The sequence below is a fragment of the Microcebus murinus genome, chromosome 11, assembly GCF_040939455.1.
Source record: "Microcebus murinus isolate Inina chromosome 11, M.murinus_Inina_mat1.0, whole genome shotgun sequence".
NCBI lineage: Eukaryota > Metazoa > Chordata > Mammalia > Primates > Cheirogaleidae > Microcebus > Microcebus murinus.
Genome location: NC_134114.1, coordinates 85332517 through 85356905, shown reverse-complemented (window position 1 = coordinate 85356905; position 24389 = coordinate 85332517). Strand labels below are relative to the sequence as shown.

The window sequence follows — 24389 nt, the reverse complement described above, 5'->3', positions numbered from 1 at the left end:
AATGGCTTTTTCATAGAAGGCTTCAGGAAATGCCAAAGCCTGTCATTGGGGCTGGAGACATTTTGTTCCCATTGTGCAGAAAGACTGATGGGATCTCTTAAGCAATCCCGCAGACCTACCTTTTTAAGGGATCAGGACGCTTTTTAGTGCATCTCAGTTTCTGCAGGACTTTAACTTTATGGAGAGAAAATCCCAGTCTTCCCCTCCTCCCACCCACCTCACCCACAATAGACAGGGCATGTTTTACCTCAGGGGAACTCAAACCTGAAGGGGAGCTCTGATCCCAGGGGTCGACTGGATGTAACAGCCCTTTGAATCTTTTCTGGTTCATACTTCAAACTCCATAAATATAAATCTAGCTCCGTTCAGATGAGCAGCAAGATTTTTAAGGAAGGTTTGGGGGTTGGGGAGGATAGGAAATAGGAGCCTATCCTTACATCTCCACGGGATGGGGCATCTTTGTCTTCATTACGGACATGCAGAAAATGTACTCTGCCCCAGGGACAGAAAGAAGGGGTTTGACAGTGAATTCACACCCTCGGTGTTGGCTTTAGACTGATCAGAGAAAATGACCACCCTTTACTCTTGCAAAATCTTAATGTGCCGTGAGAAGTGCACAGCGCGGCCTGATGTATATACAGTGTTTAGGTTTGTTTTGACCTTACTGAAACATGGGAAGTGGCTCCTATGAGGGAAGTGGGTTTGCTTTTTTTTTTTAATTTGATTTTTTTTTTTTTAATTTTAATTTCCTGCACGGTTACTCAGGTGGCTTTTCCTGTTTCTTCTCCCCCTCCCGGACTTGGGTCCTTAATGACTATCGCAGAGACCTGGAAGGACGCCTGCTCTCTCGGCGCCCCCGCGCGCCGCCTCCCTCCGCGCCCCGCCCCGCGCGGCCCCGCCCCGCCCCGCGCCCGCGGCTAGCCAGCTGCGTTCAATCAGAAACCGCGTACAACTCCAGACGGCTCGGAGGGGAAACTTCGGCGTGAAGTGCAGCTCGCCCGCAGCCCTCTCCGGCGCTCCCTCCTTCCCCGGAGCCCGAGGCGCGGATCTTCCCTCCACCCCACCGCCCTAGTTTTTTCCGGAGCTCGCCGGAGCCCCCTAGGGTGCCAGCGCGCGCGGGGAGGCGCCCTCCGGCCGGGTCATGGGGGGCGGCGAGACGCCGTAGGAGCGGCCAGGCGGCGCCTCGGGCGGCGCTGCCCCGGGACCCGGCGGAGGGCGCGCGGGGCGGGCGGGTCCCCGCGCCGGCTGCAGCCGCGGGCGCGCCACGCCACGCCACGCCGCCGAGCCGCCCGCAGCCATGGCTCGCCCCTGAAACGCCAGCCGGCTCTGCAGCCTCGGGGACTGCCTGCGTCGGGCTTCGCCGCTGTCCTGGGCGAAAATGGCTGTCTAAGACTCGGATGCGCCAGAAGGGACCCCGCAGTGGAGACCGAGCCTGCTGCGCCCAACTCTTCAGCCCCGAGCCCTGGAGGAGGAAGAGCCCGGCTCTGAAAAGTGCACCATGAATTCCGGAGTTGCCGTGAAATATGGAAGCGACTCCTCGGCCGAGCTGAGCGAGGTAAGGAGCAGCTGAGGGCAGGAGCGAGGGCTCCTTGTGCATTTGCTTTTCCACGATAGATACCCCCCTCCCCGCCCCGATCTCCCCGGGCTGCACGCCCCGCTCCACCCAGCCCCCTCGCGCGCCCAGTCTGCAGGCAGCGCAATCGAAGATTAATAGATTTTCTGGATCTTGTTCTAACTTGTAGTGCTACTCAGGAAATGACCTGAGCTGGCGTGGATATTTCAGTCTGAAATGAGCAGCTTAAAAAAAGAAACAACCTCTCCCCAAGCCGCCGCGGCGTTTTACTCGAAGCAATCTGGACCCCCTGTCCCTTCCCACCCGCGTCCCCCCCCCAGTTTGTGGACATCATTTCTTCTCCTAGTCGGTAGAATACGCGGAGAGCCCAGCTGAGCTTAAGCCGACGGTAACTAATACCGTGGGGTTGGGGGTGGTGGTGATGAGGGGGACGCATTGGATCATTGAAGCCCCCACTTGGCCCCCACGTGTGGCGCGTTTGGCTAAGTTCAGGCAAGGTGGTCCCTTACCCGGGCGGAGACGAATGACCCGCGCCGGGGAGGGCTGCGGGGAGGAAGCACATCAAAGCCGCTTAGAACTTTATTTCCTGCCCGGGTCTGGACTCCTGAGCCTTTGAGGCTAGCGCCTTTGCAGCCCCTGGGCCCCCACTGTAACGTATCCACTGGAGTGTTTGAGACCAGCTTTGAAATTAAAGCTGCATCAAACGGCATGCAAATGTGTGAGCGGCAAGATGCTCAAAGCCACCTTTTTTTTGATGACTTTAGGGATGCCCTGGGCACACCCCCCAGAGCTTTGAGTACCTGAGGAGTGGTGATGACAAACCTACAGAACTGGATGCTCGAAAGAGAAAAGCAAGTCTGTGTGACGGGTGTCTCCAGCAGGGGGCTTGGTGGCCGAGGGTTTCCCTCTTAGCACCATCGCTGAGCCGTGGAGCGGGGCAAAAGTAGTGGAAGTAGTCAGTCCCGGCTGCTTGAGCAGGGCCGAAGGGAGGAACGGGAAGAAAAGACCGGGGTGACTAGAAGCAGATAGTGGTGATGTCAGATTACCATGGGGAAGGGAAGATGAAGGGCTGAGCCCCCACTTGGGTTGGTGTGGGGTGGTGGTGTTGGGGAAGAGATGGGCAGAGGAGAACATGGGCTGGGGGGAAACCTCAGTAGATTTGTGGCTGGTATCCAACAGTGAATGGGGGGGACCCTTGCCTGGTGCGTAAGTGACATGCTGCTGTGCTGGTCCTGCCCAGGTTTGAGAGAACATTCTGAGGTGCTGGCCGCATGAGGTAAAAGCATTTCCTAATCCCCATGGTCTCTTCCCCTGTGATGTAGAAGCCTTGAGAAATGCTGCAAGTGAGAACTTAATTTGAAAATGGGAGGCGAGGAAGGAGGCATGAGGGACCTAAGTGACTTCTGCCAATTTTATGTTCAGGGAAAGGTCTCAAATCTGAACTGGAAGCTAGGGCCCTACTCATCCATAACTAACAGTGTTTAAGGAGAAGCCTTTGATGTGTCTTTTGAGGTCATTTGAAAACCAAAAAACTAAAGACGTATCTCTTGCAGAGAGTCTTTGCTAGGCCCTTCACATTGTTTCTCTCTGTGCAGCAGCCTTAGCTCTTGAAGTGTGCTGTTCAGGAACCTTCGTTTAAATGAATCACGGATTTAGAATGAGGGTGGCTAGAGCCCTGAGCGGAGAAAGAGGAGATGTGAATCGACTTTAATCGTATTAGCATTAGATGAGCCCACAGTTTATGACTCTCAGGTGCAACGTAAAACTCCATTTTTTGGCCTTGTTGTATCCATTTCTTAAATAATCCCTATAAAGCTGTGGCCAGATGAAAGAGTTGAGGGTGGTCCTGTATTGGTTGGAAAAATAACACTTGTGCATTTTAGGATGACATTGTCTCGTCCCTAAGAAAATAAACAAGTTTCTGCTCCAACTATACCCCTTACCAAATTTTCTTCTCATTGGTCTCTGCTCATTCATTTTTTTTTTTTTTTGCCTTCTTTAGACCTGGTTCTACGTTCCATGATTTAGTTGTACCTCTGTCCCTACCAATCTTAGTTTCCCTGCAAGTTGACTAGTTGCAATAGTCTGTAAGTTATTTTTACTTTTTGTACATATTTTAAATTAGGGTATGTGTAAAGAGAATTTGTAAGGCAAGAAGGTGTGTGTGGTTCATACCTTATGACCCCTAAGTCTCAGTTTAATTTATCATGGGCAATCGTTTTAGTATTTACCATTTCTACAGTGTCCATAGATCAATATCCAAAGATCCAAATACAATTCATTTCTATTTTTCACATTAGGTCTTTGGTGTAGAGTTTATTCTTTTTGCTGTGATTTTTCTCATAAACACTGGTTTTCCTTTAACATCTTGTGGGGCAAAGTTGCCATCTCTTTTGATGGCTGACTCCTCCTCCTCACCTGGAAGCACAGAGCTAATAAAAACCTTCAGGGGCCCCTTTAGTACCATGTCTCTGATTGCCCGGGAGACTCAGCCTTGTCTGGAGGTCATCATGGGGTCAGATCCAGCCTGATGTTCACGGAACTCTGAAAGGATCCACATCCTGGGTGTTGTAAACATGAGTCCTCTCATTGGTGTTGACTTCTGCACTTACCCCTTCTACAAAGGGTCCTGTAGCCACAGGAATCATCAACTCTTTGACAATAATGTTGACAATGACTCTATAACATCCTGAACAAGAGGGAGTGTGACTTCAGTCAGTTTCTGGTTGTAATTTGCTGATCCCGTTAGTGAGAGCAGCAAGCTTTGGTCAGCAAGCTTTTGAGGGGTTGACCTATCCCTGTAGTGGCACAGAAATGCTCAGATACACGGAAGGCAGGAGGAGTTTGGGTGTGAGGGAGACAGGATTAGGAGACCTAGAACTGGTTATTGGGAATGGGGTGTTTTGCATGTATGAGAACTTTAACGTTGAAAACCAGGAAATTCATGAATGTGTGTTCCTTTTGTGTCTTTAGTGTGAACAACAGCCATTTAAGATCCTGCGAGTTGATTACCAGAGATAACAAAATTGGCTCTGTGAACATTCAAACACATTTTTATTTATTCGTTGACCATAGATGGCTTATGTCAAGTCTGAACTCTTTTGAAAGCAACGAATCCATACCATTAACAACAGAATGCAAAAGGAAAATTTCAGAAACATGAATTGGCAGTTTGTCCTTTTGTTCTTGGCTATAGCTGTCCCTATCAAAGATTCAAAGGATTTTTTTTTAAATGTGGGGTTAAAGAAGGACTTTAACATCAGCCAAATCAAAGGTACTTAGAAAATTAAATGTTTGACTTTCGACCCCCCTCCCCCATGATCAAGAAGCTGAATGGCCACACTTTCAGCAGCACTAAATTTTCCTAAAGCTTGTCAGGAAAGCCTCTGGTATCTTCTTTCCTCATGGTCTTGAGTTGTAGGTCAGCAGTTAGCTCTATTTGTCAGTAAAACTTGTGGGCCAATATATAGTTTAAATGTCACAGGTACATCTCTTGGCTCTTAGAATAATTCATACTTTGGAAGGAAGATGTCTTAAGGTTTAGCAAGATCAGAGTAAAACTTGAATTTACTCATCCTTGCAGAATAGATTTCTGCTTGATCTGCTTGCCTGCTAGACAGCTGCCTGTTTATCTAGGGAAATAAAAATTTATTTTTGAAAATGTATCCTTTCTTGGCAATCATTAAAACCTCTGGGGATGAAAGAATATTCTTTTTTTTATTGAAAGAATTTCTCCAAAGCAATCAACTTATATTCCTTGCCCTTTAATCATTATTTAAACAACAGGCAAAATTCTCCTTTGCCATTTACTTTAAAACACTGGTTGCACCTGGAAATCATGTTTCCCTTACTCTCTCCCTATCTCTTCACTCAAAGTCTTGGTTATCAGATCATTCCACTTCCAGAGAGGCAACCCTCCATGCTTTCACCGTTCACTTGTTAGGTAACTCCGGAAACCCATCTTCAATTGATGCGCTAATTAAGAAGTAGGATTGTATAGAAGAAAGTTGTGCTTTGCATAGATTATCTTCCGTGACTATCTGTAAGGGCCATCTCACAGATACACTGATTTTTCGTCCTCAAATTAATTATAAAATATTAGTTGGAAGGGGCCTGCCTGCAAGATCACCTGGTGTTCCCACTTTATGTTTCTTTATACTACTGTCTTTAGAAAATCACACTTCATCATAATGAGTTGTTGAACGTCTGTCTTAGCCACAGGTCATCAGCACAAGAAGAGCTGCGTCAAGACCTGGCGCAGGGTCTGGCACATAGTAGGTGTTCTGCAGATGTTTGAATGAACACCTTGCTGCTCTCTCTCCCTTTTCCTTTTTTATAAATAACTATAGGGAATTTGAAGAACTCAAGTGAAGTGAGTGGTTTGAGGTTTTCTATTTTTTGGTTGTCCATGGCTGTGCAACAAACTGCTCCAGGACTTTAAGGCTCAAAGTAGTCTTATTTACTCGTGGTCTTGCAATTTGGGCAGAGTTCGGGGGGAAGACTTGTGTCTGTGACTGGAGCAAGAGGATCCACTTCCGAGATGGCTCAGTCACGCGGCAGACAAACTAGTGCTGCCTGTGAGCTGGGAGGTCAGCTCAGCTCTCTTCCCCATCGGCCTCCCTTGCTGGCAGCCTGGGCATGGCAGATGGGTTCCAAGAAGAAGAAGAAGGTATAAGCTCTCTTAAAGTTGTATTTTTGTTTTTATTTTTTTCAAGACAGAGTCTCACTCTGTTGCCCGGGCTAGAGTGCCATGGCGTCAGCCTAGCTCACAGCAACCTCAGACTCCTGGGCTCAAGCGATCCTCCTGCCTCAGCCTCCCGAGTAGCTGGGACTATAGGCATGCACCACCACGCCCCGCTATTTTTTTTCTACTTTTAGGTGTCCCACTAATTTCTTTCTAGTTTTAGTAGAGATGGGGTCTCTCTCTTGCTTTAGTAGAGATGGGGTCTCGAACTCCTGAGCTCAAGCAATCCTGTCGCCTCGGCCTCCCAGAATGCTAGGTAGGATTACAGGTGTGAGCCACCGTGTCCGGCCTTAGAGTTCTTATTTAAGTTCTCTTAAAATATAGGCCAGAAACTGGCACTGGGGTCACTTCTATGTGTTGGTCAAAACAGCTGTATGCCCAGCCCAGATTCTAAGGTTTAAAGAAATAGATCCCACCCTATCAAGAAGGGTGTGATAAAGAATTTGCCACCATTTTTTAATCCACTGCAGAGGCCAAAAAATGACAGACCCTTGCCTAAAACCCTGGTCTCTTAATTCCCAATGCCTGACAACAGGTTTTTTTAATGTTTTGTCGTTAACTGTTCATTCAGTGGTTTGTAATAGTAATGTTCTATAAGCATTTCCCAGATATTGACAGGCGTAATTGCCAAAAACCCTATGAGATACACTCTATTATACCCATGTTACAGGTATAGAAATTAAGGCATAAAGAGGTGGAAAAAACTTACCAAGACTACACATACTGTGAAAGGTGGAGTCATGATTTGTGGCCAGGTAGTCTTTCTCCAGAGCTCCACTATTTGTGTACTATTTTCTTACATTAGCTTCTGTTACTATGCTCGGCTTTTGATCACGTGATCCCGGGAGGGGGTATTCTATTTAATAAGCCTGTTTAACTTGATTTGTATTGTAATCCCTATGCAATACCCAGATGAATGTTTTTGATAAACATGAAATGGATATGATTGGAGTAAAGGGATATAGTCACTGGCATTGCCTCCAAGCGGCTGAGGGATTCTAGGCATTGATTTTCCAGAGCTCTAAATGCAGATCTATCAGGATAAGGGCTAGTGTGATCCGCATTCCGTGGGGCTGGGTGGGGGGTGACAATGGGGAGGGGATACCACAACCTCTGTCCCACTGCCTGTGCATTCAGAGGCATCTGAGGGATTGCTGTTACGACATTTAAGGTGCTAGAAAGAGAAGAATAAAGCTTCCTCTGTCACAGTAAGTGGGCACCCTTATCTAGAGTAAGGAAAGTCATGGTGATGTGTAGGTCATAGAATCAGGGCTGCTGTCTTAATGGCCACCTCAAGCTGATGTACCCAAACAAGTCCCAAGGAAGGCTTCCTCCCAGGTGAGATTGCAATTGGAAGATCAAACCTGCATCTATAGCAAAATTAAGAAGTCAGTGATCAGAGATTTCAACTTTAGTTTTTGATCTAAGGAATCAAATTTCAGAAAACCAAGATTATATTTTAAGTAATCCAAGATTCTGGGAAAGGGGTTATGTTGGCAAGATTACAGAATTTTTAGACAAGCCAGAAAAGACGCTCCAGATTGATAGCTATGAGTTAGGACGTGGATTATTTACACTGGTGAGGGGATGTCATAGCAGAGAGAAATAAATGTAATTGATTTCTTGAACCCTCTCCCCCTTACCTACCCAGATTCCTAGCAGTGGTATCTTTTCACTGTTGGGAAAAAGAAAAACAAACAAGTAACCTGGATTACACAGATAAACAAAAGTTCAATTTATAGAGTAAACATTTACTGGGACCACCGAGCTACCCTGTCTTTCTAGCAAATGTCCTTTTTCTCTATTTGAGTAAAAACAGCCAGAATCAGTAGAGAGAGGAAAGAGGATAGCTTTTGGAAGGTTTGCATTACCATGGGAGTGACCCAGTTTGTAAAGCACTTTTTATGTGTGAATCTTTCAAGATATGCCTGCAGCTCAGCAAAGAAGATAGTCTTTTAAGAAAAAAAAAATCCAAAATCAGTCACTTTTGCTTCTACTTGCCATACAAAGAGCTGTAGGTTGAGCTCGTTAACTTTGTAAATAAGCAAATTAAGCCCATTCGGCTGGGAAATTTGTAGGTGGAAGTTACTCCGTGCTTTGGTTAGTGGAATATTTCGAGGCAGATCCCTCGTCATGAGATTTGATCAGTACTTGGAACGCACCATGGGACACAGAGGCCAGAGATGGGCATGCATCTTAAACCAAAGAGCGAGTGTTTGGTTACTTGAGAACAGAAAGTTTCCCGAAACCTCAATGTGCGCACGCATGTCAGTTAACGCCAGCTGGGGTTGTGAGAAATCCTGAAGCAGTTGTCAAGGGAAGAATGCCAACACGGGAAAAGATCGCCTCGCAATTAGAAAAGCAGTGGAGTTCTCTGATTAGTGAGTTGGTAAGAGTGGGAGTAATTGCTTGTCCTTGTTTTCCTATGGGTTGTGTGAACTTGTCTGTAGACTACACGGCACACTTGGACCCCTCCTTGTTGTCTGTCCCAACGCCTCCCGGCTTCTCCAGGTTAATTCTGCCTTTTCCCTCACTTGTGTTCAGAACACTCACTGTGGTTACCCATGTACGCGCCCGCCTCCCTGGGGAGACCAGGAGATCTTTGAAGGCAGGGGCAAAGTAGCACCCATCACTGTATTACCAGTGCCAAGTCAGTGTGTGCCAGAGGAGGGCATCGACAGACTTCAAAGTTGCTCATCTGGACCAAATCCCAGTCGCCATTTTACCGTGACAGATGTGTTGAATTGAGTACTTTTCTATTTTGGTTAAAGTACACATTTGATGGAATTTAGTTTGGTCATTATGGCTGTGATTTATTATGTCTTTCCCATTTGTTTTATTCATTCAAAAATACTGTGTGCCTTCTACCTGCCAGATGAGATGCTGTGCTAGGTTTGGTGATACAGCAACAAACAAAACTGGTGGAGCCCCTTTTCTAACAGACCCTACGTTCTGGTGGGAGACAGACCATGCACATAGGCAGGTGTGTGTCCATTGGCGCTGTTACGTGCCGTCAGAACATAATACCCAGGGAATGCAGGAGGGAGGGGTGCTATTTTTAGTGATCAGGGAAGACTTTTCTGTGGCCTTTATGAACTGAGACCTGAAAGAAACAAAGGATGCAGCCATGTGAAGATGAGGGACTGTCTTTCCAGGCAGAGGGAAGGGCAAGGCCAACGTGCAGAGGCCGGAGCACTCTTGGTGTGTTAAGGAGTAGCAACGAGGTTATGGGGCTGGAAGTGGTGGAAGAAGATAAGGTCTGAGAAAATAGGTCTGACCAGACCACCTGGGGCTTCGTAAGCCTCGGAAAAGAATCTGGATCTCTTTGGAGAGTGTTGGAACATATAAGCCTGAGTTTATCGTTTATTTTCTTACTATTTTTTTTTTTTTAGACAGGGTCTTGCTTTGTTGTCTGGGCCTAGAGTGCAGTGGCGTCATCGTAGCTCACTGCACCCTCAAACTCTTGGGGTCAAGTGATCCTCCTGCCTCAGGCTCCTGAGTAGCTGGGACTACAGGCGTGCACTACCACGCCCAGCTGATTTTTTCTATTTTTTATAGAGACAGGGTCTGAATCTTGCTCAGGCTGGTTTTGAACTCCTGACCTCAAGCAGTCCTCCCGCCTTGGCCTCCCAAAGTGCTAGGATTACAGTTGTGAGCTACCTCATCCAGGATCTTTTTATAGATGTATATTTTTTTCTTATTGTTGGGTAGAGTGGAGGAGAGGTGGGGAAGAGGAAGAATTAGCAAAGAAAAGGCCAAGAAGGTTGTGTTCCAAAAGCCAATTAAAGAAAGTGTTCTCGGAAGAGGGTACAGTGATCCATCCTCAAATACTTCCCCTTTAGCCTCCCTCCTTTGAAGTCTGTGTATATTCCTGAACTTTCAAATTGTGTCATTTTCTGTAATCAGAAATAATTGTTACATGCCATAAAAATAAACTGTAATTATTTTTTGATGTCTTCAAAGAATTTGAATTTGTTTTCCCCTTAAAAGGAACGGTTTAGATAACTGAGTGGCAGGGACTGTGGCCAAGAATGATTTGAAGATGGCCTTGCCTTGATTGGTGGTCCAGTATTGACAGATACTGATGATGGAGAATATAGGTGGGTTCCGAATTAGGGAAACTGAGCTCCACTTTCCACTGTCACTTAGACCAATTGCCTTCAACTATTTAGAAATCACTGACTTTAGGCCGGGCGCGGTGGCTCACGCCTGTAATCCTAGCACTCTGGGAGGCCGAGGCAGGCGGATTGCTCGAGGTCAGGAGTTCGAAACCAGCCTGAGCAAGAGCAAGACCCGTCTCTACTAAAAATAGAAAGAAATTAATTGGCCAACTAATATATATATATATATAGAAAAAATTACCCGGGCATGGTGGCGCATGCCTGTAGTCCCAGCTACTCGGGAGGCTGAGGCAGGAGGATCGCTTGAGCCCAGGAGTTTGAGGTTGCTGTGAGCTAGGCTGACGCCACGGCACTCACTCTAGCCTGGGCAACAGAGCGAGACTCTGTCTCAAAAAAGAAAAAAGAAATCACTGACTTTATTATTATGAACCTTAATATCAGTTTATTGATTTATAACAAATATAGCTCCAAGGAGACCAGAATGCTGACATTTGCTATTGAAAAGCTACTTGGCAGTCAGATTATGACCAGAAATTTGCCTGGTAAGCATGGAAAGGACAAAGGAGACGATTCTGTCCATGGCGCTAGTAAGCTTATCTTTAACTTGAGGTTTTTTTGTTGTTCTAACCGTTTGCGTGACTGATGAGGGAAGTGAGGCCTTCTTCGAAGGCTAGATAGTGGCAGAGGGGGAAATGTGGACCCCCAATTTTAAAAAAATTCCTTGATATGTCTTTTTCCCTCTTCTGCCTTAACTTTGTCTGTTTCTGCATCACAGGATGTTTGCGTTAAGGTATGTGTTTTATAGTATTCTGTGTTTAATAGGAGAAAGTCTAATTCTTCAGTAATTCTTCTACATATGACATTATTACAGATAACACTGTTAAAATACATTTGAGATGGGCCGTACTTCAGGAGGCCAAGATGGGAGGATTACTTGAGGCCAGGAGTTTGAGACCAGCCTGAGCAATATGGTGAGACCCTGCCTCTACTAAAAACAGAAAAATTAGTTGGGTATGGTGGCACATACCTGAAGTCCCAGCTACTCGTGAGGGTGGGGCAGGAGGATCGCTTGAGCCCAGGAGTTCGAGACCAGCCTGAGCAAGAGCGAGACCCCGTCTCTACTAAAAAAATAGAAAGAAATTAGGTGGACAACTAAAAGTATATATGTAAAAAATTAGCTGGGCATGGTGGCGCTTACCTGTAGTCCCAGCTACTCAAGAGGCTGGGGCAGGAGGATCACTTGAGCCCAAGGAGTTTGAGGATGCTGTGAGCTAGCCTGACGCCACGGCACTCTAGCCTGGGCAACAGAGCAAGACCTCGTATCAAAAAAAATTTTTTTAATTAAAAATACAGTTGCCCCTTGAACAAGGAGGAGGTTAGGAACACCATACCTGTGCAGTTGAAAGTCCACGTATAAATTTTGATTCCTCAAAAACTTAACTAACAGCCTACTGTTAACTGGAATCCTTACTGATAACATAAACAGTCAATCAGCACATTTTGTATGATATATATTATATACTGTAATCTTACAGTAAAGTAAGCTAGACAAAATGTTATTAAGAAAATCATAAGAGAAAATATGTTCACTATTCTGGAAGTGAACGATTGTAAAGGTCTTCATCCTTGTTGTCTTCACATTGAGCAGGCTGAGGAGGAAAAGGAGGGTGGGTTGGTTGCATTGTCTCGGGTGTCAGAGGTAGAACCAAGTTCATGTGCAAGAGGACCTTCACATTCGAAACCTGTGCTGTTCAAGGGTCAGCGGTAATTGGAAGAGTTTATTTTTAGCTCTGACTGGTTTTTGGGTGTGTTACAGTTGTCTGCTCTCAATGGATGTTTTACTGGCCACATTGTTGGGGCCTAGCAGGTATAAAAATCCATTTTATTTGGGGGTATAATGACATGGGCTTACTGTTTGGTTTGCTAGCTGCTGAGTGTTGATAGTGTGTAACTTGGTCAAAACTCTCATCGTTTTTTGTTTGTTGGGTTTAATTTCTCTACATTTTTGCCAATACTTTTTCTTTTCTGAGTTGTGTTTTGTTTTTAATTTTTGTATTTTTGATAGTGGCCATTCTAATGGGGGTGAAGTGGTATCTCATTGTGGTTTTGATTTGCATTTCCCTAATGATGAGTCAGGTGCTTATGGGACATTTGTACATCATCTTTGGAGAAATGTCTATTAAGTCCTTTGCCCAATTTTTAATCTGGTTGTCTTTGTTGAGTTATAGGATTTCTTTGCATATTCTGGATATCAACTCCTTACCCCTTTTCTTTGTCTGTGTCTGGTTTTCTCCATGTTGGGGTTTTGCACTCACTCCTTGGTATTTCCAGATGGGAGTGTCGAGTGAGGCCTGAGAGCAAACAGCTTCTCCACCGAGAGTAAATGGGCTCTGCCCAAGCCCAGGAGGCTCCTCCACAGTGCCTAAGACAAAGTAACTTTCTGAGGCATTGTGCAACCGTGGTACTTTCCATGGGCCAACACTCAGCAACTCTACTTGTGGGAAGACTAAACTGTCACCACCAATGCTAGGCAGGCACAGAGTTAAGAATTATATTCATGACATTTGGAGAGTCACATTTTTCTACCAACATGTTGTGATTTCACAGTCTTTAAAGAGGAGTTTTAGGAGAGGGTTTTAGCAAGAGGGGCTGTGGAAAGTAGCCAGGAAGTCTGAGCCTGCCTGGCCTGTTAGATTAGATAACTGTTACTTTATTTCTTGGTGCTGTGACTCTAATCCTGGTTAAACCAAAATCTAGTTTCTTTTCATGCTTGATTGAGAGGATTTTTGACTAAGTGCTTGGATGAGCGTAGGCATCACGCAGGAATACTGTGGGAACACAGTGGTTCAGAGGCTGCCGTGCCTGGGCTGATGATTAACAGGGTGTGAAGAGGGAGGAGAGGGGAAAACAGGTGTGTTGGACTCCAGGAGGAGGAGTTTTGACTTCCAGTTTACAGCAGGTATATTTAAACTGAAATTTGGGATCCTCTTTTTTTGGTTCTATCTGATACAGGCATGGGGCAGACATCAGTATGCCTTCTGGTAGGGTTGATAGGGCGACTTCCAAGACTGTTTCTCATTTTGGGCTTCTGAGCTGCTTATGAAAATGCTGTCTGGACACACGTGTAATTACTGCTGAAGAAAGTGTCTGATGCTGATAAAGCTGCCTTCAAACCCTTTAATTCCCCGAGTGTCAGAGATGGGGCGTCTCTTCTTTACTTGGCATTAAAATATCCCCAGCTAGCAATGATGACATATTGGGGTCAGGGTAATATGTGGAATGACTAGGAAAGGCCTTTGTGTTTCGGCCACCTTCTTTATTGACGTCTCCACTGGGTCAAGTCACCCTGGTTTCTTTGTAAAACTATGTGTTTGTAAAGTCATGGGCTCTGAAATCATAGCTCTTGCCATTTCCTAGCTGGGTGATCTGAGGGAAGTCACTTTTCTGGGCTGTACGTTGTACGTTCCCTGTTATAAAGTCGTGATAATGAGAGTATCTAGCCCAGACAAACATTGTGAAGACCAGTGACATGACCCATGTAGTGATTATCACAGTGTCTGGTAAACATATAGTAATTGTTAGCTCTCGCTGCTATAATAATAATTATTATCATTTTGCCACTGCAATGCTTAACTTGCTGCAGCAAAGGTGTCAAGTAGAAGAGAAACACTTTATAAGCAGAAGCACTAGTAGCTGTAGTTATGAACATTTAAATAATTTAAGAGACGTTCTTAAGGATAGATCAGTATGTCGTGAAAACCATATCCAGGAATCCTGAGAGTCTCACCGCCCGCTGATGTTATTTTTTCTCTATCAACCTTAATGCTCAAAGCTAATTCCCTGGGAAAATGTTTATCCAAATATTGGCAAGTCTTAGAGAAGAAAGGTGGGTATTTTCTTTTCTTGGATCCACAGAGCCAGAATGTCCATGAGCCGACAAGTAGCAATACTAATTGCTTGTAAATTTTTATTAATTTTGTCCTAATTTTGCCCCAGCTATAGTGTTTTCAATCCCTCTTGTGCCCAGGAGCTAACCTTAGGATGACCATCCTGACTGAGGGTATAACAGGGGAGAGGGAGAGAGCATCGTGGCCACTACCCATGTTCAGAATAAGGGTGCATTGTGGAGAAACAGACCACATTCATGTATCGCAGAACCACTTCTTTCATGGAGATAAGGTTTTGTCAGGGACGTTGGGCAAGATGCAGTTGTTAACTGGAGGAAGGCCACAGCAGCACTGGTGGGAGCGTTGCTTTGAGGTAGCAGTGCCTGCTGGGAAGGCGCCTCTACTGGACATGAGAGGAAGCCTCGGTACATGGTCTGAGGGAACTTGGGGTGTCCCCCACCGCAACGAAGGCCATCCCTGTTTCTGTTGATAGCTTTTTCATTTGGAAGAAGATTGTTTTTTGCTTGTTCTTTTAAGCCTCTAGTACTTCACTGAGGTTTTATCTAATGGTCAGAAAGAAAGAAGTGGTGGAATATTCCTGCTAGTGCTTTGCAGTTGTTAAGCAGTGTGGTCATTGTTGATGAGCATATACCGTGTTTTCCTGAAAATAAGACAGGGTCTTATATTTATTTTTCCTCCAGAATACACCCTAGGGCTTATTTTCAGGGGATGTGTTATTTTCCCCTCAAAGCCTCAGTTGCAGCACGCACAGGATGGCCGGGACCTGACAGGGGGAGCCGACCTTGTTGGTGGGGCTGCCTGCACCTTTCCGGTCACCTCTGGGATAGCAGCTGTCACGATGGGGCAGATGAGAAGGGCTGCCCGTCTTCTCTCCGGCTCCGCCACGAAATGCATGGGTTGTGCAGATATGCCGCGCAGCCACGCCCAGCACTAGGTCTTATTTTCTGGGTAGGGCTTATATTGTGCAAATGCTTAGAAATCCTGCTAGGCCTTATTTTATGGGTAGGTCTTATTTTCAGGGAAACACGGTACCTTGAGGGCAGTAGGAAGGAAACTGATAGAAGTTCAAAACCTAAGCCCTCAGCTCTTACACCTCTCACTCTTTGGGTATGGAGTTTTGGGCTCCTTGGACATCCGTCTCTGGCTCAGTCTCTATGGACTCTCCTGGAGTGATGTTTTCCATTCCCATGGCTTAAATTACCATCCCTAAGCTGTTGCCTCACACCTTATCTCCAAGTCAGATCAATCTGGATATCCAGCAGGTAAAAGGGAGAAGCACAGGTCTTATGTAATGCAACACCTTCTTGTAGTCAGTATTCTTCCTCCTCCTCCCTCTCGCCCCACAAAACAAAACTCTTGCTGCCCCTCTTCCTGCGATGACTTTCCTTCACCCGGTGACACCGGCTCATCTTCTAGACTCAACGTGGCACCTCCTCTGGAAGGCCTCTCTCATTGCCCAGTTGGTGCCCAGTACCCCATGGGGCCTGGCAACACTCCTCCCCCCATGACTTACCGCTTAGCACTCTGTGATGGGGTTAGCTATTTCTCTGTCGCAGAAGCTTACCTGGTGAGGGTGGCCAGTGGCTGGAGAAGTGCTTTCTCCTTGGAGCACATTCTTGCAGTGCGGCTGACAGAATATATGATAGTAAAGAATGATGAAAAGAAGTAAAAAGAAAATATGATCAAGAGATAGATAGGAAAGGTGTACATAGGGCAACTGCTTTTATGTCAGCCAGTGGTGTAAGCCCCGCCCGCCCTCCACCACCAGGTTCCCTTTCCCTAAAGAAGATCCTGGCTACACCTCCCCTTTGTCTGCTTCTAAAGGTCAACCCTGAGCCTCAGCATTCCCCTGCCGCTCCCCTCCCCATCCTCCCCCAAACACACAGTGAGTGTGGGGCTGGAGAGCTTTGCTTCTAGCCCAATTGCCTGGCAGTGTCTGAACCTGGCTCTGGGTGTCCTCTCTTGGGTAGGAAGAAATGAGATCAGAGTGGGGGCTGATTGGAAGCAGATCATGGTCCTGGTATGGTGGGAGTAGCTCCAGGAGCTGGAATTGTTGCAGATTGTGCTGGGACTGATAAATGGGAAGAATGGCAATACCATACAAATGTTTTGTTGAAATACTTCAAGTGAAGCAGTACAAAATTAATCTTCAAGTAGTCTCTCACTTTTTACATATCGAAAGCTACAGCCATGCTTTTTAAAACATGTTGCCTTCAATACAAGAAATTCTGGTTGTTTAATGATGCACAGTAATCTGATATTAAAAAGCATCCTGTTAGAAATTAGTATTGTTAACTGTGTATTGTCTGTTGATACTCTGATTAAAGTAAAATTGTTAGAACTCATGAGAATGGTAACCTAATGCCTCTAGCCTTATCAAAATTTATTTCCAAATTAGTAATGAATATATGGTCTTTAAGGATGGGGTATGGAGAATAATTCTATATAGAACTGTGCCCTAGATGCAAAAAGACACCCTTTTTTATTAAATACAAAGGACAAGGTGGGGAAGTCCATGTAGTTAAACTTTAGTATTCATTTGCAAGTAACAGAAATATGTTAATTACTTTTCTTGGGTGAATGGTTCATAATCTTGGGTGAATGATAGAGTTTTAAATTTATTTCACTAATGTGAGTTTTTTTAAAATGTCAGTGTTTATAGGTTACTGTATGGAGCTAATAAGGTATTCCAGTGAGGTCTGGGGTTACCAGGTGAATTTTATTCACAGTATGACACTGTATGTTCCTCTGGTAGAATTAAGTTTTCATCAAAGCAATCAGCCCATAATGCTGTGGGTGACTCTGTGCTCCCTGAACCGCTGGTGCTTATAGGGCTGGGTGGGAAGATTGGGGCATATTATGCCATGAAGTGATGAGGCTGATGTGGTGTCTTATAAATGCTACTTAGCATTTATAAGCACACAGTAATTGGAATTGGGAAGTTAGTGTGATCAGTTATGTGGAGAGTTATGAAGTTTATGACTTAGGTAAGAAATTAACCTTTTCATTTGCTCAGAGACTATCAGAGAACCCAGCTGAAGACTAATGGGCTTTTCCCTTTATGTTCCTGCCTTTAATTCTCCAACTAAATGGAGGAAAAAGAATTTTAAATTGCAGCTTAAGCCTGTGGTCCCAGCTACTGGGGGGAGGCGGAGGCAGGAGAATCAGTTGAGCCCCAGGAGTCTGAGGTTGCAGTGAGCTATGTGCGCCACTGTACTCTAGCCCCGGCAACAGAGCAAGACCCTACCTTAAAAAAAAAGCCATTCAAATGTAAATTTATGGACAGCATAAATAAGACTATATAATGGTAAAAATGAAGGCAGTTACAGTATTCAAGAATAACACTCAAATGTTCTAGGCACTTAGGAAACCTTTTTTTTTTTTTTTTTTTTTTTTTTTTTAGTTATTTCCCTAAGCAGTTTTAAGGCTGCTTAAAACCTTGCATTTCAGGGTCCCCAAACCCTTAGACCCTATTGACCTCTTAAGCTATATGTCTCTGACCACTTCTTCTTTTTTTTTTTTTGGAGACAGTCTCACTCTGTTGCCCAGATTAGAGTGCCATGGCGTCAGCCTAGCTCACAGCAACCTCAAACTCCTGGTCTCAAGCGATCCTCTTGCTTCAGCCTCCTGAGTAGCTGGGACTATAGGCATGTGCCACCATGCCCAGCTAATATTTCATATATATATATATATATATATACACACACATATATATTTTATATATATATAAATATATATATATATTTTATATATATATATTTTATATATATATATATAAACATATATATATATTTCTTTTCTTTTTTTTTTTTTTTGGTAGAGACGGGGTCTCATTCTTGCTCAGGCTGGTCTCGAACTCCTGAGCTCAAAGGGTCCTCCTGCCTCATCCTCCCAGAGTGCTAGGATTACAGGCGTGAGCCGCCACGCCCGGCCTCTGACCACTTGTCACTCATATTCTAGCCTCCAGCCAACTCAACTAACATTAATGCCTTCGAAGGTATCTGGTTGTCTCTGGACCCTAAAACTTTACATTTGCTATTCCTCTGCTGGTACACTATTCGTACCCGTAACCTTTGCTTCTCTACCTTCTGCTTATCCTCTAGGACTCAGTTTAAATGTTAGTTTCCTACCCTTCCCCACGTTCCCACCCTGGTCTGGATTCCATCCCCTCTCCTGTGCTCCCACAGCGTTGGCCATTGCTGCGCTGGAGCAGCTAATACGCTGCCCAGGGCTGTGGACTTGGTATTTCTTACCAGAGTGGCCGTTACTCACCGCTGATCCCAGCGCTTGCATAGTAGCTAGCCTTCAATATTCACTTTCGAGTGAATGGCCTTAATTTAAACTTTGCCACAATCCTGTGAGACAGTCCCTGTCTTGAGGGGCATTTGGCAATGAGGGAATGGAAACTCAGCTTATGGATCTTGCCCAAGATCACATATCTAGCAGGTGGCAGGGCCAGGTTTAAATGGGGGTCTGATTCCAGACGTCCCTGCTGTTCGCACAATGCTTGCTGCCTTCTCGGATCATGTAGCCATGGCCTTCACGGCTGGCATCTGCAAGACCCGGGGCTGGTGGGGATGTGGCTGGTAGGCTGCGGGGGAGGAGAGGCACTGGGATGTCGTCCAGGTTTCTGGGAGGATTATGCTGACAGGTGATTGGAGATCGCACAGTAAAATCCAGTTTGTGAGGAATGATGAGTCCAGATTTGGGCTTGCTGAGTTTGAGATGCCTGCTGGTCATCTAAGTGGAAATGTGCAGCAGACTGTTGGATAATAAGGCTCAGAGAGGGGTCAGGATTTTGGAATCTTTGGTCTTCATGTTATTCACTCACGATGCAGATGGCTAATGGCTGTTGTTGTTCTGAAGTCTCTTCTAGTCTCTCCATGGTAGATACCTGTATCTTATGTACCACATAAATAAGGAGTAGCATGGTATTATGTGTACTCAAACGCAGGTCAAAGGACCATATTCTCTGCCTTCTAGCATTTTCTGTATATATAATAAACACACATATGTTTATCCTTCAGAATCTGCCATTATCACTAAAGCAGATTGTGCTTTTTACAGCATGGTTCTTTAATTTTTTAAGAAAAATCTGATTAGTTCATCATGGCACATGAACATTTCCACCTTGGACTCCTTTTTAAAGAAAGAGCAGGGAAAGGAGTAAGGAGTATGCAGGTGTGATTATGAACGTAATGCATGTTCATGCAAAATTTGGGAAATAAGTGAGTAAACAAAATTTTGTAATTTTAGTATCAGGTAACATTTTGGTTTGTTCTTTAGTTATTAGTATTTCTTTAAAGGGATCATACTTGAGTTTACAGTGTGATATCCTGCATTTACTCAAGTTTTCCTTGATATATTTTCTTTTAAAAATCAATTTTTAATGACTCTAATAGTCCATTTTATATACCATAATATACAATTAATATTGAATAAATATTTAGGTTTTTAAACGTTGTTCCTATAAATAATGCACCTACTTTGTGTTTTCATATATCTTTAGTGCAGATCAGTGGAGAGCGAAAGAGAGTGGGGACTGGGGTGTGGGGCAAGAGAGAGAGAAAATGTTTATGTAAGTGAAGAAACTGAGCAGTGTGTTGTGCAGAGTTGGTGTTTGATGTTAAAGAAAAAACAAGGTACCTTGGTGACCTGGGGGTGGTCTTTGTAAAATAATCCAAAGACTAAAAAGGTCAGTTTAAAAAAAACCAAACACACAGGCTGTAATAAATTGGGACCATCTGTTGTTCTGCCCAGGCCTGCTTACTCAGTCTTCTGCCTGTTGCTTATTTAAGAATGTCTGTAAAGTGGTGAGCGAGCACTGCCAGGGTGTCAGGAGGCAGCCAAGGGAGGAGCGTGGGGAGATGAGGAAGGCTGGACGGCAGCGTGGGGAGCCAGCTTGGGCCTCTACACAACTCCCATACTGGTTACCCCTTGGGACCAGCATAGCTGTGGCCACTATGGTCTTGACATTCTGACCCATGGAGTTGGGGGGAGTCGGCCTTCCTTTTTGAGGCAGTCTCTTGCTCTGTTGCCCAGGCTAGAGTACAGTGGCATCATCATAGCTCACTGCAGCCTCCAGCTCCTGGGCTCAAGTGATCCTCCTGCCTCAGCCTCCCGAGTAGCTGTGACTGTAGGCATGAGCCACCATGCCTGGCTAATTTTTCATAGAGATGGGGTCTCTCTGTTTTTCAGGCTGGTCTCCTGGGCTCAAGTAGTCCTCTTGCCTTGGCCTCCCAGAGTGCCAGGATTACAACTGCTCTCCCCCCATAAACCTTGAAGTGAATTTTAGAAAGATATTTTGAAGAAAGGGCATTTCACTTGAACATTTAATAACAAATGACCCTCTTTTTACATATACAGTCATCCCTCAGTATCCAAGTGGGATTGGTTTCAAGACTCTCCCCCATACCAAAATCTGTGGATGCTCAAGACACTTGTATAAAATGCTGAATTTGCATGTAACCTACGTATGATGTCCTCCTGTATGCATTAAATCAGTTATAGATTACTTAAAATACCTAATACTATTGTATTATGTAAATGCTATTTATTAATAAATTGTTATTATACTGTATTTTTTATTTGTATTATTTTTTATTCCCCCCCCCGAATATTTTCCATCTGGGGTTGACTGAATCTGTGAACACGAAGGGCAAACTGTACCTATCTCCGTATGATCCAGTATTAATCTATTTTGCAAAGTCTTTTGTGAACCAAGCCAATGTAGGAAACTTAATCTCTGGGGCTCAGTGGAGTCCTTTTTAATCACAAGGGCTGCAGAATTTTGTTTGCTGGCCAAAGAGTGTTACCATTTTGAATTGCTAGTGTTTTTCTGTTTTAATGGTGACTTCCTATAAATAACAAAATTATTACTTGGAAGTTCCTAAAGTGAACTATGTTGCTAAGTACAAGTTTACAGTTAAAGGCTTCATTTAATTTTTGTTTAAAGTGTATCTGACCAAAATGCTAATCTAGAGCAGCATTTAACCTACTGGCTTGGCAAACTGTGCCATGTAATCAATTTAGCTTTTGGAATCACAGTAACTATTTTTGTAGCAGAATGGAGGAAGGCCAGCTTGTAGCTTCAGGGTGTTTTTTGTTTTTTCCTTTAAGGAGCTCATTAATCCAGTGGCCCACCCGGATGACCCACTGGCTGGAGGCTTTGGTTGCTAGGATGGTCTTAGGTCTTTGCTACTTTCAGGAAGTGAAGGAAGGGCCACAAGCTGTGAGAGGGAAGCAGGCTGGCCTTGTTTTCCTCTGCCTACACTTTCCTGGCACGCTGAAAGCCAAGCTGGGAATCTAGGCATGGTGCAGGAGGTGTCAGAGCGTGGCTTCCTAGCCAGAAATGTCATTCAGTGCAAACATATTTTCTCAAGCATAAGGTATAACATTCATTCAGAAATGAGTATTTATGAAAATAGAAAGAGTTGATTGTGGAACTTGGATGACGAAAGCATTTAAACTTGGTGATTCCAACAGCCCACCCAGTATTAGGCCCATCAGAGGACTGTTACAGAAACCTGTTTGAACGATGGGAAATAGCTTCCAGGATGCTGGTCTGGCCTCAATTTTGTTAACCTTCAAAGTATCTTTAGTCAAAATTAAATCATCTCATCTTAGTACAGATGCTTCCCTATTGGTTTTCCCCTTTCCTAGGAGGAAGTTGGTTTGCTAAGAGTTACATCATCAGTAGCAAAGTAGAGAAGGAACTGAACAGTTTCTGATACCCAGAATCTGATTTTTGCCTCATTATTATTGCCGCTACACGTTGTGACAAGCCCTGACGCAGTCATAGGGAGTAAGTGTTGTCTGATAGCATGACTGAAGAAAATCCCCTATGTAGCACTCCTAGGGACCTTCTAGAGATCCCCTACCATGCTTCAAGTGGCTGTTGGGTGTACAATGTTCAGCAATGTGTGTGTGCTGGAGAAGATGGCATTTCTCTCTGCAGAGGTGAAGCCCTCACTTCCTCTGCACGTCAATCATACACACAAATCCTGAGAGGAGCCCATAATTAGGAGTGGAATTAGGAGTGTAACATAGTGGACAGGCTTGGGAGGATAAAGGAAACAAGAGAACAGAGACCATTTCATGGCGAAAGGGCTTCTTGACCTACTCAGCCTTGATGATATTCACTGTTCATCATCCAGTTTATTATTATGGATGAGAAGATGCCTGATCTTTATTACTGTAACCATTTGCATGGTGTTATTTGCGTTTTTTTCCTTAATACAGTTTAATCATGAAAATATCCTCATTTGGTACTGCTGAGTCTGCTTGGCACCGCCACATGCTTCCTTTCATTCTTGTTTCCTGAAAGTCGTATTGCATTTGGTCCCTACATACTCACCTACATTCTTTAAAATGTGGCCTCATCCTGTTTCTCATGTTTAAGTTTTGCCTCTCTTACAAGCTTGTACGCATGCATCTTTGGTGGCTGGGAGTATCTGGTACTTTATTTACTTTTCTGCTGTCTCTTTGTAATCCTATACCCAATACCAGAAAATCAAAGAAGACCCAATTGAGGAAAGACTGAAATGTTGAAGGCATGACTCAGAGCAAAGCACAGAACCCCTGACTCCCAGCTTCATATTAACTTCCCTAAGATTTCATTGCTCATCTATAGTACTTTCCCTGGATGCAGCTCTTAGAAATCCTGAGCAAGTAGAAACTTCTAATCCCTTTGTATAATATGCTGTAGTTGATTATGGAAGTTTGCTAGAAAGGGAAAAGGACACATCTCCCTGGCATTTGTACTGTTTGCTAGGAACTATGTGTTCATTCAGTAACTGACAGTTACATTTCTGCTTTGGAGGAAATGTGTTTCTGATTCAAAAGTTTGTCCAGTGTCACTTTTAGCCCCTCAGGTACTGTTCTGATGAATACAATGTATCAAGAGGTTCTTTTATTTTCCTTTCTGTTATCCTAGGACTAATAGTTCTCTCTTAGTTTGTTAATGTTTTCACATTGGTGAAACAGTAATAATAAGTAGTAGTAACTTTCTTGAACTGTTTCTTGCCCCATTTCTACAATCTCTGTTCCTGGCAGCCCCAAGAATCAGCAGCTACTTAGTCAACATTATTCCATTTCTGTGATTCTGCACTGCCTAACTGCCTACGCACTTGATAGTTAGCGGTTTTATTAGCTTGAGATTGAAAATTCAAATGAATGAAGGACAACAAAGTAAAAGGAACCTTGCTAGATATGATAGGAGTGTAATGTCCTATAATTCATTCATTGAAGTGTTTCTTTGCAATCCAAGCATTATCATATTCACTTTTAAAAGAGTAATTACTATATTTTGTTGAAAGAATAGGCTCATAAATTCCAAGAAGCTAATTATGTTTTGTTATTGGCGTTGCTAGAATTCTGATGAGCTTATTCCTATTTCTAGGCTAGCTGTTGGAAGAGGGAACATATCCTAACATGGACAAGTGTGTTCTGGTTATTAGAAATTACTGAGAAAGAAATAATGATATTTTGTCATTAAAAGAGTTTTTTATTACTTGGTTATGCTCAAATGAGTGTGGTAGAGCCTAATTTTAAATTGAAGGAAATGAAATTGCTTCTTTATTTTTTAATATAGATATGACAGGGAAAAGGAGAAGTAGTAAAGGAGAACCTATTAACCTGATTGTACATGTAGGCTCTTCTGAGATTGAAAAGGAAATCCACGTTATTTACACAGATGATGAGTGGTATTTAAAAATCACCAGCAGAACAAATATGGCCATACCACTAGACTTACATTTTTCTTAACACCTAGGTTGGTAGTGTGTGGGCCCTTTGATTTCAAGAGCAAAGATATACTGAGTTACGTGGAAGGTAACATATATGGAATTTGGGCATGTAGCTCAGGTCACATGGAATTTGGTATAGAACTTTCCATTTCTTAACTTTCTAAGAAAAGGCCTGTTACCATATTCTTTTTTTTTTTTTTTTTGAGACAGAGTCTCACTCTGTTGCCCAGGCTAGAGTGAGTGCCGTGGCGTCAGCCTAGCTCACAGCAACCTCAAACTCCTGGACTCAAGCGATCC

General features: G+C 44.1%; 1 protein-coding gene across 1 annotated transcript in view; it reads left to right on the top strand.

Moving 5' to 3' along the window:
• Nucleotides 1-940: 940 nt before the first annotated feature.
• MCC (MCC regulator of Wnt signaling pathway) overlaps nt 941-24389 on the top strand; it is a 267530-nt gene continuing 244081 nt past the window's right edge. Inside the window, exon 1 of the mRNA XM_012763744.3 lies at nt 941-1555. Coding sequence (XP_012619198.1) covers nt 1499-1555 — 57 coding nt within the window. The 5' untranslated portion in view covers nt 941-1498. The remainder of the gene's footprint in view (nt 1556-24389) is intronic.